Source organism: Pseudorasbora parva, chromosome 8 (assembly GCF_024679245.1).
Source record: "Pseudorasbora parva isolate DD20220531a chromosome 8, ASM2467924v1, whole genome shotgun sequence".
Classification (NCBI taxonomy): Eukaryota; Metazoa; Chordata; class Actinopteri; order Cypriniformes; family Gobionidae; genus Pseudorasbora; species Pseudorasbora parva.
Window position 1 is genome coordinate 42,759,399 of NC_090179.1, and position 19,487 is coordinate 42,778,885.

General features: G+C 38.3%; 2 protein-coding genes across 2 annotated transcripts in view; one reads left to right on the forward strand and one right to left on the reverse strand.

The window, feature by feature from the left end:
* Positions 1–8,752: 8,752 nt before the first annotated feature.
* On the reverse strand, positions 8,753–14,471 carry LOC137084850 (zinc finger protein ZFP2). Its single transcript, XM_067451344.1, has 3 exons — positions 14,170–14,471; positions 13,551–13,722; positions 8,753–9,813 (listed from the first exon to the last, which is right to left on the reverse strand). The coding sequence occupies exons 2-3, from the start codon at positions 13,636–13,638 to the stop codon at positions 8,849–8,851; spliced, it is 1,053 nt and encodes a 350-aa protein (XP_067307445.1). The 5' UTR covers positions 13,639–13,722; positions 14,170–14,471; the 3' UTR covers positions 8,753–8,848.
* Positions 14,472–14,530: 59 nt separating this feature from the next.
* Positions 14,531–19,487, forward strand: part of cwf19l2 (CWF19 like cell cycle control factor 2) — a 59,531-nt gene continuing 54,574 nt past the window's right edge. The window contains exon 1 of the mRNA XM_067451343.1: positions 14,531–14,656. Within this exon, the coding sequence (XP_067307444.1) occupies positions 14,564–14,656 (93 nt within the window). The 5' untranslated portion in view covers positions 14,531–14,563. The remainder of the gene's footprint in view (positions 14,657–19,487) is intronic.

Genomic DNA, 19,487 nt, shown 5'->3' on the forward strand with positions numbered 1-19,487 from the left:
CAGGCCGACTCCACCACAAAAGTGCACTGCTTCAGGGTGTCGCTCTCTGAAGCAGGCTTGGACACCGCCCACTGCTCCACTCATGACAGATACCCCATCATAGGCTTGTGCAACACACAGTAGGTCACCCAAGTTGTGCGACTGTAACATTGCCTCTATCTCATCTGCAATGGACTTTGCATCAAAGCCCTGTAACTTCCGAAGCCCAAGAAAACACTCTCGCACTACGCCTTTTTGCGTAACAAAACGAACACAGACTGCAAGCTGCTCTGTGCATCTGTCTCTGGCCTCGTCTGCCATCACAGAGTACATCTTTGCCATCTTCATTTGCTTGATGATGCTTTCTGTGATTTCTTGTGAAATGCTGGTTATCATTTCATTTTGGGAAAAATGAGAGAGGTAAGTGGTATGAGAAGGGGGAGTATGCTCCCGGAAGGATTCCAAAGCCCTCTTCCAATTGGAAAAACCAGAGCAACTGAGTGCATCTTTATTAGCGCGAATGTTTTGCCTGCCGTACAGGCGACATGAAAAACAAAACGTGCAGTTTCTGGTTACACTGTACTCCAGCCATTTAAATTGCTCAAACCATGTCTTGTTAAATGCTCTTTGTTGAGCTCCAAACTGGCTGAGGGGGTAATGTGGAAGATGAACCTGATTTGGGCCACTTTCCGGAGTCCCTAGATCACTAACTGCAGTTAATCCACCTGCTGTCCCTTGCTGTGATGCCTGTCCTTCCTCTTCCCTAGCTGACTCATCTGTGTGACAAGATAGTCCCTCAAACACAGTAAAATCAGAAAACTTTAGCTAGCGAGTAGTGATGGGTGGATGAAGCATTATGAAGTTTTGGGGCTTTTTTTTCTAGTTGTACCGAAGAAGAGTGTAAGCTTGGGGGGCTTCAAATTCGGCAAACACAGTAGTATCTTGTGGCATGTAAAACTTATAACAGCCTTTTTAGACTGGGGCCAAAAGCCCTTATCATCAAGATTAAAACGTGGCTTGAAATATTTTACTTTTTATGTTATAAATGTAGAATATATTAAAGATTTACTTTTCAAATTAAAGTATGGGGAAAAAAAATTACTTCCACAATATTAATGCATCTGTACTAGGGATGTCACGGTACCAAAATTCCAGTAGTCGGTACCAATACTATAACATTTTGACGGTACTCAGTACCAATTTCGGTACCACAGCTACATTTTTTATTTTTTTTATTTAACTATTTAAAAAAAAATCAAATGTTTTAAGTTTATTATTTATGATGATAATCATTATAAGTAAATAATACATAAACATTTAAAGGCTGTATTCTGTTTAAAGGGGGGGTGAAACACTCAGTTTCAGTCAGTGTCATGTCAATCTTGAGTACCTATAGAGTAGCATTGCATCCTGCATATCTCCGAAAAGTCTTTATTTTTTTTATAATTATATAAGAAAGATGCGCTGTTCCGAGTCTTTCCGAAAAAAGCCGAGCGGGTGGGGGCGTGTCGTGTGAGCGGAGCTAAATAATGACGTGTGCAGCAGCGCGCTGTGTGTTGAGTCGAGTGCGTCATAAAGCTGTCTCATCCCTAACAGCGGGAAAAAAACTTTATTCAAAATAAAAATATGGCTTTTAATCAGATACAGCCATACATCTATGATCCGGAATCAGACCCAGAGGCTGCAGTTGAACAGGAGCAGCAGCAAAAACGACTAGAGCAGGACGTCTGTATGTGGTACAAGTTATACACTAACTATATAATATGCTTAGCGGCTTGTGTTATTTACATATTTATACTTGAATTATATCGTCGTATTTTTGTCTTTGAAGGTGTACATGTGGGAAGTGCAGTTGTGCACGTGTGTTTGTGTGTTTACGCGTGGTTTGTGTAGACAGTAAGCGGACTGGTTTTGCACGGCAGGCTAGTGTTTACATAGAAAGACACGGAATAGTAGCGCATTTGAATGAAGAAGCGCGCTTATTTAGTTCAACATATTTCCCCCCTCTTTGTGTATTGTTGATTGGGGTGCTTTTACAATACACAAACATAAAGTTACACATATAGTGGCCAGCTAAACAAATGTACACGCATTACACATCGCATGCTCCATTGATCAATTATACGTGATCATGTTTGGGCTACTTGATGAGCATAGACACAGACATTTGAAGCAGTCTCACTCACCGCCTGCGGTTCTAACGTTGGGACTGCTCCATCCTTCAGCATTAGGTGATCGGAAAATCCGGCGTCGAGCTGGGCCTTGTTTATGAAACAGTCGGCACCGAAATGCAGCGAACAGATATAAACATTCGCGCAACTCAGTTGCTGATCCGGAAAAGCAAATTACATCCACTGTTGCCTTAACGCGGGGTTTTGGGGAATCTGTGCAGGACTGTCTTGGTCTGGCAACCAAAAACGCACTTTTTTGGTGACATTGTTATGTGCACATCACCTGTCCAGCATCCTACAAGCCAGCGCTTTGATGGGCGTAGGCTGTTGCTTTCGCTCTCTCCCTCGCTCTCTCTCACGCGCTTCCGGTAGAATTGTCCGTAAGGCCCATACAAGGAAATTCCGCCCCCATTAACGTCAAAGGGGACGCATGATCTCAAAAAACTTGCCGAAACTTATGACTAACCGGAAGTAGTATTTTTGACAAAGAAATACTCCCATCAAACGTCCACCTTAACTTTTGAAACTTTGTCTATGTTTAGTATGGGATTCCAAGTCTTTAACAGTGTAAAAAGATCAGTATGCATGAAACAGCATTTCACCCCCCCTTTAAAAGGAAACATTGTTTATAAAAAAAGATCAAGTGAAAAATAATCAATCATCCAGGCATATTATTATTAGTAGACACTTATTATTACATAGAGATATAGCTAAATCTACTGTAGCCTACAACAGTAGTCTGATTATATTCTGTCAATTAAATTTTTTTTTTAACTGAACTTTTATTTTGAAGAGTTGCCGTTGCCCTTGAGTGTCTGTGTTCATGATATGAAGGTTTATGCGTGTCCTGACACACGGCAGAGACTACAAAGACAACGCCCGCGCCCGTGACCTCCCGTCTCACGGGATGCAGAGATGCAGAACATGCAGGAGTAACATTTAAAGAGTATTTTGCAGTTTATTATTGACAGACACAAGTATATATTCGGCAACAGTCTGGAGCCCTGCGCTTAGATAAACACGTAGATAAAGATAGATAACAACCCCTAGGTGACAAATCATCTGACAAATCATCCGCCCATCTCTACTAGCAACTAATTTCTCTTACAGCGAGACACTACAGGTGAATAGGGATTTTTTTTTAATTACAAGATATCACTTTGAAACTTCTCCAGTTTATTACTGGCATAAACATAAGAAAAAAATGTATTACAAGTTTTGTGTAAATGTATGTTTTAATATGCAAATGAGGCCTTATATACTTAAATATACGCTCATTTGCATACTTAAAAAAAAACAAAATCTGGAAATTGGAAAGGACCATGTTTAAAATTCTTGGTTCTATTTGTTGACATGTTAGATGAGAGGGCTTTTACCGAGGGGATTCTGGATGTGCTTAAAGCTGCTGTCCGTAACTTTTTTTGTGTTCAAGATTTACAAATATTATATAATGAGAATGTACAACATGAATCCATTTTCCAAACCGTGTTTTTGTCTTTCCCTGAATCATTATGGTACACTTATAATAAGTATTATTTGGGACTATTTCAGGCCAGACTGGTAGGTACCACTGCGGAGGAGCACAGTCCCTGCGTGATCCGCCATAGACATAAACAGAGAGAAATAGCTCCGGCTGCAATGTTCTTCCACAAGATGCATGCAGTTCTGTTTATTTACCACTAGAGTGCAAAAAAGTTACGGACTGCAGCTTTAAGTAAATTAGAGAATACTGACAATAGCCTTAAAAAATTAATTTTCGCTGTCTTTGGAGTTAACGCCTTCAGAATATAGTTCAATATAAGTCTGCAAAAATTGGTGCTTGTATGTGCTACTGAAGTGGATGTATCTGACTCTGAGTGTGAGGAAAAACTCATTTTGAGAAAACAGCCTTTATTAGTAGTGTATAATATGTAAAACACGTGGAAATTGATAAATGATTAAATTAGTATTAATAGCAATAGCTCTTAGCGAACTAACTTATGAAAACTACCTTAACAAACACACATAACACCAGTCACACACTGCAGACGAACTGTCCCTGTTTGTTGTATAGATTCATCTATTACTATTTGAATCTAATTCTGACGGGATTTCGTCGTCTAATCTGTTGTTGTTTAATTTTCTTTTTATCAGCTCTTGCTACTTGATCTTTTCTGTGAACGTTTATGAGCTGATTTCGGTGGTGTCTGCACTTTTTCTCTCAGGCGGAGAATACACAAGCAAGCGGCAGCGCATAGTGAGAAATTCACATTGACCAATCAGATGTGGTTTTCGGCTGCAGACTTTCGCGGTTGGTTAGTTCTACAAAGGAAATGACCATATTTGGGTTAGACAACGCTGTGTGTGAGACAGAGCTTTATAATGATACCAGGCATGACATGTTTCTGTGAATGGAGACGGCACGGGAGCTGCTCGCGTTAGAATAACTTTGGATGATTTCAGGTAGAAATCTAAAGGCGCACGGTGACAAAATATAATGAAGTAACCACCTTAAATGTGTAATGTTGCCTTTTTTTTATTTTGACATGAAAGCTTACATGTTAAGGGAGTAAACTGGCCCAAAATCTCAAAATTGACTAGAGCCCCGTTTCCACCACAGGAACTTTACCCAGGAACTAGGAACTTTGGGTGGCACTCGGTGTGTTAAGACCGCAGGAACCAGGGTCTAAATGAAGTTCCGGGTAAATATTTCCCCCTCCAAACGGCCCTGCTCGCGAGGTAGTACTTTTTCAAAGTTCAGAAACTTTCGAGGGCGGGACTTGGGTGCTGAACATGCTGATTGGTTGAGCTCACGCAGCATTTTAGTTCAACCGGCATTTTTAAAAGTCTTTCGCGAGGTTCGGTCTACGTTCAGTAAATATCAGTCTTGCTCTCTGTCTGGTGGCGCGCGTTCGTCTCAGCCATCTCACGTGCAATGTCCGTAATAGCTGATAATAATATACATTGTCATTTTAAATCTAGCTTTACAAGCTTTCTGAATATGCTGCATGCTGCTGAATCTGCATATTAGTGCTCTTTTCTGTCGTTGTTAATTACCTCTTTAGTAAACCTATACATAACCAGCAAAAGCAGCACAGCTTGAATCTCTTCCACTCGTTATTCATTTTTTTTCACCATGCAAACGACCTGACCGATTACTTTTAAGTGTGTGTCCTTACATGACGTGACGGCGCGCCGCGCTCATGTTGACAAGAGAGGAAAGTACATTTTTCTGAGGGGTAAACTTTTTATTTCGTAAGTTATGAAGATAATGTTGGAGTAATGACACAGCGTATATTGCCCCGGGCAGTTTTTACTTTAACTGCGCCTGACAGAAGATTTTTTTTTTCTGAGATGATTATGACACTTTACAACAAATAGCTATAAATAATACTGTATTAGTCCTGGTGGCCGTTAAGAGTTGCTATGGCTACAGTTAACACACTCCAGCTGCTGGAGAGAAAACAGCGTTGACATTTTTGGTGCGGCAGACAAACTGCATGTGACAAAATGATTGCGATTGAAAGTCATCACATGTAAACATCAGATCGGTTTAGATAACGTCTCATGTAAACAGTCCTTTCAATTGGTACACTTAAAAATGATTACATGTCCTTCACTGATTTGGAGGAGCAGTCGCGTGCAGTCCTACATCACCGGACTAATTTGCCTAATCTTCTCGGAACTTTATCGCGGTCGAAACGCAGACAACGCACAAGTTCCTGTAAAAAAGTTCCTGGTACAAATTGTTCCGGGTAATTTTGGTGGAAACGGGGCTTATGTTTTCACCAAGGGGGTAATCTAGCGCTCGGAAAGCGTTCCACCCCTAGGGGCTGCCATTGCTAGCCAAGCCATCACCTGCTCTTAGCATCCCATTGACTCCCATTCATTTTTGAGTCACTTTGACAGTGAATAACTTTACATCTGAGGCGTTTAAAGACTGCATTTGTCCATTGTTTATTTCTAAAGAAACACGACAATGCATAAAAGGCTCAATTACCTTGTATCTTACACTATCGCCCCGCAGAAGCTGTTTTTATAAAAATAGGCTAACGATTGCGTCATAACCAACGTAACTCAAGTGTTACAACAGCAAATTCACAAACCTGTAACACTTTCACCTGACGCAGAATCTCTCTCTGGCCGGTGGGTTTAGTGCTCCTTTTAAAAAAATGTGTAATGTCCATGTTAGTTAACTACGTCGCCGCTCGCCGGTGAAATACAAAAGCCCGCCAATCCCTAATGACAACGACGAAGAAGAAGACATTCTTTTTCGTTCGTTTTTATTGGCAGATGGCATTGGTAAACAAGCTGAGTGATGTGGGATGCATTGCCGATCGCCACACACACGGTCATAGAGCTTTTGTTTCATTTTTTGCCTGAGAGGGCTGAAAGACTGAGAGGAAATGAAAAAAACAATTAAGGATTTTTTTTTTTTTTTTACTAAAAGATTCAGGGCTTTTGACAAAACATTCGGGGCTTAAGCCCAATTAGCCACTCCCCCCCCCCCGCTCCGCCCCTGGTCCTGACTCTCTGTGGTCATCATTAAAAATCCCAGGATGTCCTTCGATAAAGAGTAGTGGTGTAACCTCGGCATCCTGGCCAAATTTGCCCATTGGCCCCTGTCCATCATGGCCTCCTAATAATCCCCATATCCTGATTGGCTTAATCACTAGGTCTCCTCTCCACCAATCAGCTGGTGTGCGGTGAGCGTTCTGGCGCAATATGGCTGCCGTCGCATCATCCAGGTGGATGCTGCACATTGGTGGTGGTTGAGGAGATTCCCCCCTTCTATGTAAAGCGCTTTGAGTGCCTTGAAAAGCGCTATATAAATCGGACACATTATTATATGACTGGCACACAGCAACGGTTGGAGTTAAAAATCTTAATTTGTGTTCTACTGAAGAAACAAACACACCTACATGTTGGATGCCCTGGAGGTCAGCAGATAAACATCTAATTTTCATTTTTGGGTGAACTATCCCTTTAATCCCCAGCCTCGTTACGCTCATGGCATTCTAAAAACGCGTCTCTCTCATTGAAAACAACTGAATACGCCAGCCAGCCGCATGAAAAAAACACTTTGTTGGACACAAGGCCTTAGGACAGCAAACAAGAATAAGGACTTCAGATTATGAACTGAATTTAGAACACCAAATTACGTTTTTTAATGAATGTCCAGTTTTTTAGGGAAACATTCCATTTTATCCTTCTACGAACATTTTGGGATTGTATGAACCTTTTTAAAGCATGAATGTGCAACTGATTGGCCAACCCGATCACACATAAATGCGTATAAATAGTACGAGTGTCCAATGTCGTGGAATGTATACGCCAAAACTCATTTTGGCGTGCATATGATACGCGGTTTTTCGCGTGCATATGATACGCACTTTATGGCGTATATATGGCACGCGCTAGGGTAGGTTTAGGGTGGTGGGGCGTATATATGACACGCGCTTGGGTAGGTTTAGGGTGGTGGGGCGTATATATGACACGCGCCTGGGTAGGTTTAGGGTGGTGGGGTGGATATATGACACGCGCCTGGGTAGGTTTAGGGTGGTGGGGTGGGGGGTTCGTATGTATAATACGCCATAAAATGCGTATCATATGCACGCGAAAAACAGCGTGCCATAGACACGCCATAATGAGTTTTGGCGTATACATTCCACGACATTGCACACTCGTACTATTTATACGCATTTTTGTGAGAATACCCTGGATTGGCTGTCATTATCAATCATCAGCTGGAAAGAATCTTTCTGAATATTGTTTTCTGTGCTGTTATTGTTATAGTTGTAGTGTGTGTCTTGCCGTTCTTTTAATATTTAGAACTATTTTTAGAACTGTATCATTATCGTTATAGTTATCATCCTTGGTGTGAACGGGCCTTTAGTTTGTTTGCTGAATTCATAAACAGGTCACTAGATACACTCAATTTTGCATGATTTTCCTTTTTTAATTCTCATGTACAGTCAGCATTTTTACACAACACAATAGCTGCAAAATATTGCAAGTCCTGCACTTTTCCCAATCACATATTTTTGTAATCATCATAATTCCGATATCATTCGAAAGCTTAAACACTCAACATTCATCCTGAAAACCGGTTTAAAATCGGACATTGTGATACCAACAGTATCTTAAAACCTCATTTTGTGTGATGATATTAACTTCAAATTTGAAACACAACTTGGTGAAACATATGGCTTTGATTTTAGATTTTAAATTATTTAGTAAAAGATGTATCTTTATATCAAATAAATGGGTAACACTTTACTACAAGGTCTCATTTGTTAACATTAGTTAATGTATTATCAGTACGTTACTGTATTTGTTCATATTCGTTGACTTGTCATTGTTTGTGTCAGTGCATGAACTAATGTTAACAAATATAACTTTGATGTTAATAATGTTTTGGTAAATGTTTCATTTTTCATGTCTTCTTTAGAGAGACCAACCTTAGGTCTGTATACCAAAGCATTCATGAATTACAATGATTTAACTTCATGCTCAAAAAGCGGCCGACAGTTAACAGGTTAAATACAATCATGACATTGATGAAGCAAAAACATTTTTGATTTATAAAAACGACCTTATTTACACTGTAAAAACTGACTGAGGAGAAACATGTTCGGTCCAATTCACTTGGATCTCACTGAGATCCAATTCAGATCCAATTCACTTGGATCTTCACCAATTTCCAATTCACATGGATCTCACTGAGATGATTTCTTGCAATGCTTTTTAATGTGAGTGACAAGATTTGTCAATTGAGAGAAACTCCTCCCACACGATGGGCAGTGGTACGGCTTCTCTCCAGTATGAACTCGCTCGTGAACTTTCAGCGATCCAGACTGAGTGAAACTCTTGTCACAATGCGTGCACTTGTAAGGTTTTTCTCCCGTGTGAATTCTCTGGTGCTCCTTCAGTCGTTTGGCTGTGGTAAAAGTCTTGCCGCACTCAAAGCACACATGGTCTCTCTCACCGGTGTGTCTTTTCTGGTGCTCTTTAAAATTGCCCGGCCATATAAAACTCTTTCCGCACAACGAGCACACATACGGCCTCTCGTTCGTGTGAACCTTCAGGTGGTTTTTCAGGATGGACGATGAAGTAAAACCTTCACCACAGTGAACGCAGTTAAAAGGCTTCAACCCAGAATGCGAGTGCAGATGATTATTGAGGCTGTGCGCCCACTTGAACGTCTTTCCGCAGTGATGGCATTTAAACGGTTTCTCTCCAGTGTGCACCCTAATGTGATCCCTTAGGCCTTTTTTACACGTTAGGCCCTTTCCGCATTGAGGGCAGATGAACAGCTTCTCCCTGGAGTGGATTCTAACGTGAACCTTCAGGTTATTTTTAAACGTGAAACTCTTTCCGCACTGGGTGCACATGTATGGTTTCTCTCCGGTGTGAGTTCGCGAGTGATACTTCAGGCTCTCTTTGCGCGTGAAACTTTTTCCGCAGTGGTGGCAGCCGAAAGGTTTCTCTCCCGTGTGAATTCTCAAGTGTTCCTTGAGGCTGTCTCTTCGTGTGAAACTCTTTCCACACTGAGGGCACGTGAAGGAGTTTTTGGCTTCTGTTTGAGTTTTGTTCTCTGAACATGTTGCTTCAGTTATTAAAGACTCCTGATATGGGTGTTTCTCCTCCATCTCATTCTTTTCTTCACCTTCTTCTTTTATGTCTGTCAAGTCAACAATGAACACACAAAAACAATATTTATCAAATCAGTTCAACAAATACAACTTTATAATGTATATGATGTGCTAAACACTATCCAATTAAGGTTAAAATAATTTAAATATATATTTTTATGTAATTTAAACAGCTAACAATGTTTAGTTAACTTTAACTAATGGTTCTCTCAATAAAGTTCTTCCAATGAAGTTTGCACCAGTTTTGACATAAAGGGGCACTAAGTTACAAATTATGCAGAATACGCACTACTTAATATTTTTGCATTGCACCATTTAACTTAGTTGAAGCTTAACAGACTGACTGAACTGCATCAATAAGCTCTTTACTCTAGACTTCAATTCTTTAGACACATATTTTCTGTGAACAAATAACTTTGACAGTGACTTTTCAACACAACCCAGTCCTAAACAGCGCAACACTGTGTGTATCACTCTGTGTTGTGCATGTCATAATTAGGGTCGCAAACTTTCCAGAAACTTTCCAGACCCTTTACAATCCTAGTCATAAGAAATACATGTAATTTCTTATGTTAAAAGTATGTATTTATTGATCCTTGTTCATTTCAAATACAGTTTCTGAATGTATTTTACATATACATATTCATGATTGTGTAGTACATTATTTCAATTAAAGGGAAAAAAATAAAAATAAAAGTTGTTTTAACCCAATGGTTGAGTTGTTCTTACCCAGCAATTGGGTTGTCTTAAGCAACATTTAACCCAACCACTGGGTTAAAACAACTCAACCACTGGGTTAAAACAACTCAACCATTGGGTTAAAACAACTCAATTGTTGGGTCGGTGCATTTTCAACCCAACTTGGGTTGTTTTTAACCCAGCATTTTTTAGAGTGTATCAGTAGAAACCCTGGAGTATATTCAAGTGATTGTGCTTTCCCCCCTCATATCCCCATGAGACAAGAGATTTATGCATTTTATTTCTGGAAAAATTCCTACTATGATGCGAATTGACGATATTTGCATCATAGGAGGAATGTTTGGCCAGAGGCTAAAGATTGCAGCCAGCAGAGGGAGCTGTTTCCGCATGTTTTGAACCCGCGCATGGAGAATGGAGATCACACTCACAGCTCAGCTCAGCTACAGGCACTCATTTAAACGGAGCTATGGTGAGCAATGTAAGTCTTTTAACTTCTCAAATTAATTTCTATGAAAGTTAAGCTTGCAAAGGCATGAACTGAAAAACGCCAGACTGAACTCGCGTTGTGAATGTATGCCGCGAGTGTAGTCGCGATTACCTCAGCTCTCATCACGAGAGCTCATTCAGCTCATTTATCTCACTCCTGCAGTTAGTGCTCAGTGCTGTGACACTCGCTCGGCGACTCGATCATTATATTGAACAGACACGTTCAGTTTTTAATTGTAGTGTCTTCTCCAACTCAGTCACAGTAATCCAGTAGCGCTGGCTTTGGGAACGGCCTCATAGGGCAGTGAAGCATTCTGGGAATTGTAGTCTTTCATCCCCATGAGACAAAAATACATTTTCTGTCTTTTCTCAGTCTAGACGGCACCAAATTCAAAAATAATTTCACATTTCTACTACATTAATGACCCAGTTTAAATACAGATTCATCTTCCCAGCGCTGAAGTACCCCTTTAATACTTTTACTGTTAATTACATGAGACAAAATAAGTTAGAATCAAGGATAAACTGATTCTTGGCATTTCAACACAACTTCTGTTCACGTATTTGAAGGCTGCTATTGGATCGTTGAGGGTAAACAACATTATTCAACTACACCAATCAACATTATGACCACAGACAGGTGAAGTGAATAACACTGATGATCTTTTCATCACGGCTCCTGTTAGTGGGTGGGATATATTAGGCAGCAAGTGAACATTTTGTCCTCAAAGTTGATGTGTTAGAAGCAGGAGAAATGGGCAAGCGTAAGTATTTGAGAGAGTTTGACAAGGGCCAGATTGTGATGGGGAGACGACTGGGTCAGAGCATCTCCAAAACTGCAACTTGTACTGACATCTTAAAATATGTCAGTGCCATTGTTTTGTTTCAAGATGCAGATCAGTAGTATTTTTTTCTAAGGCACATTTATAAAAGCTAATTAACTAGCTTTAACTAAGGCCTGGCTTAAGCTAAACTCTCTCTGTGAAACCAGGGCCCGTATTTATCAAACATCTTAGAATTACTCACAAGAACACTGCTAAGGATTGACTTAAGAGTAAAAAAAATTCTTGGCTCAAAGCTGCGCTTAAAAGTTAGTTATGAAGCATCCCAATCATACTTTAAGTAAAGTGTAGGACTAAATCCTAAGTTCTAGTCTTAGAGTGGATTTACGACACTTTGCTGTGCCACAAACGGGATTTTGGATGATGTCATAGGCCTGAACCAATCACTGAATAGATGTCCTTATTTAAGAACATCCTCAGATAAATTCACATTGAATGGTGAAGTTCCTTAGAGGAGTTTACATCCAATACACATTTGACAATAAAGAGTTTAAGAGAATACACATTTTAAATGTAAGATAAACATGTTTTCATCCATGTCTTAATTACAATTTTTAAACTGGTGTGCTGTTAACTGACCTGCCTATAGCCTAGATTTTTTATATATTATCAGCCACCATGGATTCCAAAAGAAAACCGAAATGGCAGGAGGAAGAAGCGATCGCTACTGCTTGCTGAATTACTCAAACAGCGTTTTTTTTATTTATTTATAAAACCCAACATTAACCAGCGCTGAAAAAGATGATGTCTGCTCTGTCTAAACGATACTGTTTGATGAACTATTTGTCGTCAAACATTTCAAACACATTCTCCCTCTATTGAAAGATTTGCGCACGTCTCTGTCTCCTCAGCGCCATCTCAAGCCCCTACTGGCAACTCCTAACCACTTGAGAGACCTCTCGAGCTGTCTTAAATAACTGGGAGAGAAAGAGGGATTCTTAGCTTTAAGAAATTTGATAACTTGCTTTTATACTTAAGTTTGAAAGTAGGAGTAAATTTAATGAATTCTCAGCACTTAAGACTAAAATAGCACTTTGAGAAGCTTGATAAATACGGGCCCTGGGCTTTATGTTCAAATTTAAACAAGGATTTATGAATGGCTGGTGCAACCTTACCTCGGTCTTAATAATGTTCTCAAAACATTAGCGCAAAAGTGTTACTTATACATCGTTCATGGAATGTTTTATTTATGAAACATTTTAGTTGGGAGTTTGTTAATATTTTTTAAAATGTTAATACTTGTTTCAATACTTTGTTTAATTTTTGAAAACATTTAACTCAAAAATTTAAATTCTGTCATTGTTTACTCGCTTGTTCCAAACCTGTATGAGTTTCTTTCTTCTGCTGAACACAAAGGAAGATATTTTGAAAAATGTTGATAACCAAATAGTTGTGGGGTAATATAATAATACCTCTATACTATGGAAGTCAATGGTGTCCCAAAACTGTATCTGATGATCAATGTTTATATGTGATTAAATTAAATCTGTTCATCACAAAAAGTGATCGAGTCTCTTCAGAAAATTTGGACTAAACCTCTCAATTCATATGGATTAGTTCTCTTTATCAAACGACGATCTCTTTATCAAAAATATCTTCATTTGTGTTCTGAAAATGAACAGAAGTCTAATGGGGGGACATGAGGGCGAGTAATTAATGACAGAATTTTCATTTTTGGATGAACAACCCTTTTAATGTTCCTCCACCGTCAATAAATAAAATCAAGAATGGACACCAACCTGTTTGTTGCTCAGTATCTTCATGTTTCATTCTGGATGATTCTGGATCCCTCATGTCTTCAACCTCTGTCTTTACTATAGTATACATTGTACATAAATTTAACTTATTTAACTTTTAGTTACACCTGCTTGTGTGTTCCTGTCTTGTATGACAGATGAGGTATGATCCTGTCTGCCAAAAAGTCAAAAATAACACAAGTTAATACACAAGTCTGTTTCATTTTTACATTTTATTACATAGTCCTTGTATTATTGTCTAAGTTTATACACTGTTTTTTGCATTTAAGAGCATACTTTGACTTTGCTAATTAATAATATATGATGTCTATGAAACGCTTTACATGCAAATATTTTAACACAACAGATTGAAAATCATATTGATAGTCATCATTTATGATGCTGATGATTATGTTGTAGTGTTAACAGCGACCACAGTATCCGCATAAATCATAATAGCAAATTTATGAATAAGTCTTAAATAACATTAACCCCAAAAGGCTCAATTTACACGTATTTAATTAATTAATTTGAAACTGTCGTTACATAGAGCTGTTGTATGAAAACAGATGAAGACACACATATATAATAAATGTTATTTTAAAGTGTTTATTTGTTTTACCTTTTATAGTATTTGTTCTCTCTCTCTCGGCTCCCGTTCCGATTTTGTGCCTTGCAATTTAAAATCACATCATAAGACTTCATAATGCTAACGCTCTCCACTGTCGTAAACACCTATCGTACGCCTGATTTTTTTGTTGTTGTTTGTTTTTTATTAAAGCGTTTTAACAATGCATTGATTTTTTTCATATCTCACATAGTTCCCAATCCTTGTATTTAAATTATTACACTACTAGGGTTAACATTAACATGACTAATTTTGCCTGATTTAATGCACGTCAGTAGAGTTTGAGAAATCAGCAGTGGCGCCCCCTGGAGGTAAACAAGCGAGTTACACCTATCGCATTACGGTGGATGTTTACGACAGTAGTGGAGAACGCGTTTGCGGCAGCATCATGGCAGCCAACGGTGTGAGTTTTGAAAGCGTAAACAGCATTAAATCTAGAAAAGAGTCGAAAAGAGAAGAACGAGAGCGCGTTTTACAACAGGTAAAACAAATAAACACTTTAAACTAACGTATAATTACTGATTCATTAAGACTTGAAGACGTGCAGGATTTAAAGCGCATGTTGTTTTTTACTGATCTGTTTACATTTAGCTTTAAACAATATAACGTTTTATTCTGAATGTAGGTCTTTTTGTTTCATGTTTGTTTTGTTTTGTGTCCAAATGTCTTAAAGCTGGTTTCATATATGATCATTCAATATCTGAGCTCATTTATGAATCATTTTTGTCAGTATTTTGCTGCATGAATTATACTTCTAACTTACTAGATCCAGTGAACTTCATTCATACATGATACTAAGATAATGTCCATCGCTGGTAATTTCAGATATGATATTAAAGCAAGTGTCATTCGTTTAAAAAAGATAGCCAAGTCCACAAAATATTTCATAATGATCTTTTTTTGCTTTATTTGAACGTTCAGTTTGCACAATGGCACCACAAAATCATTATCATTGTAGGGGGCAAACAAACATGAATAAGCAATACCATATTTGGCTCAAATTAGAACCAAATAGCAAATAAAATAAAAGGAAAGAAGAGGGCATTACACAAATTAATAATATTATTGTCAAAGCCTGTCAGAAATCCTGTCATTTGGGGGAAACCCTGAGAACAAACACGCACGCTTCTGTAGAAAAATATTATTTAATATAATAGTGGAATTAACATCAAAATGTAAAATGCATGTTTTTATGTTTCCATCTCATGTTTGTAATACGTTGGTCAGTTAATAAGAATAATTGATATAGTTTTATATTATGTTTTTGAATGATTTAAAAGAGCCGTTTCATGTCTATCCTTGAATCGCTTAACTCAAGGTGGATTATAGGATTTAGAAAGTAATTAGTATTTAAATACTTTTTGGAAAGAGTCATTTGTACAGTAATCTAAGTACACTATTGAAGATGTAATTAGTAACTAGTAATTAATAACTTTTTGGAGAAAAAGCGAGCTGATGGAAGCATAACATTCTCCACTGAAAACTGGTCTTTTTTGCAAAAAAAAAAATTCTCTATAAAAAGCAGTCCAAACATTAGGGCTGTGTCTGAAATATTATACTCTCTTGAGTAGGTAATTGTTGTGAATAAGTAATTACTTTTTTAGCAGTTGTGAAGTATGTTCTATGGTAGGAATGTAATCCGGATATACTATGGGTGCTTCCCAATTCTTATTTGTGCATCCTCGTTTCCTTTCCTAGCTTCCTTAGCTCCTTAGCTCCAGCCCTTCAGGATGCGAGGGAAAGGCGTGAGGAAAAGACGCGAGGGCGGAGGAATAGATATATGCTCGCTCCCTTTAACGTCACTTCAAAGCGGCGTCAATTAATGATGACGCTGGATTTAGTTGGGATTCTTGAACATTAGAGATAACTATTTATATTGTGAGCTTGAACCTCCACAAAATACCACATTTGTCCATATTTTAATCAATATTACCAGTTATTATTAACAACGAATTCAAGTTAACTGCTTTTTCATTGTAGCCTATAATATTAGTTTCTATTTGTTTCTTTCATTTTCTTGTGCTTTGATATAATTCTGCAGCTGTCAGGTGTTGTTATTTGACAAACATTTGTGTCTTGTACATATAAACATAATAATAATGATTAATAAACTGTGGCACGATGTGAAGGGGGAGGAGAATTAATGCTTGCGCCACGTTTAGTCGATAAAACCCTTCGGCAAAGGATCCACCTGTGTATCCTCGCTCACGACTCCTCAGGAAGCCTCCTCACTCATCCATCCTCGCCTCCTCTGTGTGGTGCGATTAGAGAATTGAGATCTCCTGAGAGTTCCATCGGTTTCCTGGTCATAGGACGGAGGAGCGAGGAAACGAGGAGGGATATTGAGAAGCACCCCATGTATACTAAGTCCGCCATGTTGTCATTACCATGTGACCTTACCAGCGTCCGTTTGCTTCACTGCCATTCATAAACCCTCTGCCGTGGCCTCCTGGAATAGTAAAAGTGTCCATCGTACTTCAGAATCTCACCGTAAGTAGTAGGTCATCCGGGTACTTGTGTTTACTCTTTTGAGTTCTGTGCATCAGAGCTGTGCAATATATACCATCTACGATAATATTGTGACAAAAACACACCTAGTACACACTACCTGATGTAGTCTAGTAGGTTAGACTAGGGCACTTGCACATTTAGCCCGCATGTTGACCAAAGTGTTTTTAGCCAGCTGAAAAGGCCTTGCTGCGAGGGCTTGAGAGTGTTTTGGCAGGGCACCGTTTCTTTTCTTCAGAGTCATTTTGCTTGGAAGTATTACTAGTATCTAATTTCACAGATAATTGGTTTCTGTAACTATTGTGTTCCTTTATTACAGTGGTTTTTTGTTTGTTTTGTTTTTTTACAGCAAATTTTAATTTAGTTTTAGTCGTATTCTTTTGACTAAAATGCCATTTAGTTTTAGTCACCTGAATTGTTTTTAGTTTTAGTCTAGATTTGGTCGACTAAATATTAGATTTTAGTCGACTACAGTAGATTTTCTCGTAAAATCTAATGAGTTTAGTTAAATAGTAATGCATTATTTGAGCATTACATAACCGCCTGTTACTTGAACTGACATTTTATCATTATTGTGTTGTTGACATTAAAAATACACGAAAGAGCTCAATTCACTGCTTGATTCTGTATATAGTTTTTATAACTTTGTATTTCTGTTTTAGTTAGTAGGCTATATCAGGGGCCTATACCATGAAGTCGGTTTAGCTGGATAGCCAGATATGTTGAAGCTTAGTTTGTGCCAATCCTGGGTTTTAGGTACCATGAAAGTGGCCTGTTTTTAGCAGTGTTCATCTCTATAGTAACTTAACCTGCCCTGGAGCATATGTTCTGGATAAGAGATCTCAAACTGAAACTGGACCAATCAGCTGTGGGCAAAGTGACACACCTCTGATACAATAAAGTCCCTCCCCCTTTTTCTACTCCAAATTAAAGGTCACTATAGAAAATGATTTTTAAAGACTAAAGCGTCTGGCTTTTAACAATGCTTATTAATAAAAATGATAATTTTTAATGATTGATATAATTCATGTAATTGTTACTTAATCAATTACACATGTATCATTTTAGTTAATCAATCATTAATCGACACTTAATAAATAGCCGATATAAATTAGCTTTAAAATCAATAAATACAGCTATAAAAATGACTACATGTGAGCTTAAATGTTCAATTCTCTCAATATTTCAACTAAACTAACTTCATAACTTTTACTTGAACTGATGTAGTAAGATTTTTCTTTAAAGGATTACTTCAGCGATTTAGCATTAAGCTTTGTATCAGAAGAAATCCGGGATTCGAATGATCATGCTTCATGAACTGAAAACGCTCCAGACTGAACACGTGCGGTGAACGACTGACGCGCCCGCGCTTCCCTCGGCTCTCCTGATGAATGTAATCTGACGGCCGTTTCACACCGCAAGCGTGAGCAGTGCGTATTTTTTTCCGCCGCCCATGTTAATCAACGAGTGCATTCACACCGGGAGCAGGAGCAGCGCGTGAGCGTCAAGCAGGAGCGTCGCGTGAGCAGCAGTGAAGCGGGGGTTTCGGCTGCGAGCCTATTTTTGCTGCGCTGCTGACGCTCCTGACGCTCAATTAAAGTGAAAGCACACTTTTAAAGGACAAAATAAATATGATATCACACAAAAAGTGCCTAAAATGCACACAGGAAGCACGTGTAGCGTATTTGAACAATAACTGGAGTATGTCAGAGAAGAAAACGAAGAATAAAAAATATCTGTGGAAGATTTTAGCAATTTAAACTTGTTTTGATTATTCAGTTTGGGTGAAAGTATGGTTATGATTATAAAAAATAAATTAAACTAGCTGGAAAATATAATAAACTTTCGTTTAGTTTAGTATTTAATACTTAGACAGGTAAAGGCTCTCGGTCTGCCGCTGCAGTCACGGTGTAAAGCGGAAGCACACTTTTTATGGACAAAATAAATATATCACAAAAGCGCTCAAAATGCACACTAGAAGCACATGTGGTGTGTTTAAGGGTGTTTTCACATTTGGGTCCTCTTTAAAAGAACCGAACTCAGACTCCTTTAAGTGGACCAAGAAGTGAACCAAGTGAAAAAGGACCCAGTTCCCTTTATGTTCACACTGTCCCTGTCTCTGAAAGAGGACTCAGATCATTTTTGGTCCCCTTTAGTAGGAATGTGGTCTCAGACCCCTTTGTGTTCAGACTGTTGCTTTTTGGATCTAGTCCAGTTCAGTTTTTGATGGCTGACCCTATGGCGTTCAACATTTGATCCCATTCACTTACATTGTTTGTTCCTCAGTAACTCAAGATATTTGTTTGTAAAGATTATTATTACTTTATGACAGTACAAATGCGGTTGTATTAAGTAGTTTATCTTAAAAAACAAATATATATATAGGCCTATATATATATATATATATATATAATATTACATATTCTTGCACTAGCTATATAACACGTCCTTCTTTTCAACTAACATTTGAATTGTTTTCCTTGATTCATGTTTATTTTATTGCAGAAGGCAATGATAACATCAGCATACAAAAAATAAACAACACAATAAAAAAATAAAAGAAAGATGCAAATTAAATAAACTGCTTTCAATTTCCCAGGTAAAGTATAGATATGCCTAAAAGCAGCATTCAAGAAAGAAATGGAATAATCACATGAAAAAATAAAACCGCATTCTTCACTGTATGAAGAACTGCATATTCTGCATATTCTCCACTGATTCTTTTATTAGGCTAATGCAGATGTTTACATTCATTTAAGACAAAACCACCTGTTTATGTGAAACTTGTGTGTTTTTGACGCTTT

Excerpts from the sequence above, each read along its gene's own strand:
- LOC137084850 (XM_067451344.1), bottom strand. The coding sequence starts at position 13,638 with ATGTATACTATAGTAAAGACAGAGGTTGAAGACATGAGGGATCCAGAA. Across the intron at positions 9,814-13,550 it reads AGATACTGAGCAACAAACAG|ACATAAAAGAAGAAGGTGAA; the intron begins GTTGGTGTCCAT and ends TTGACTTGACAG.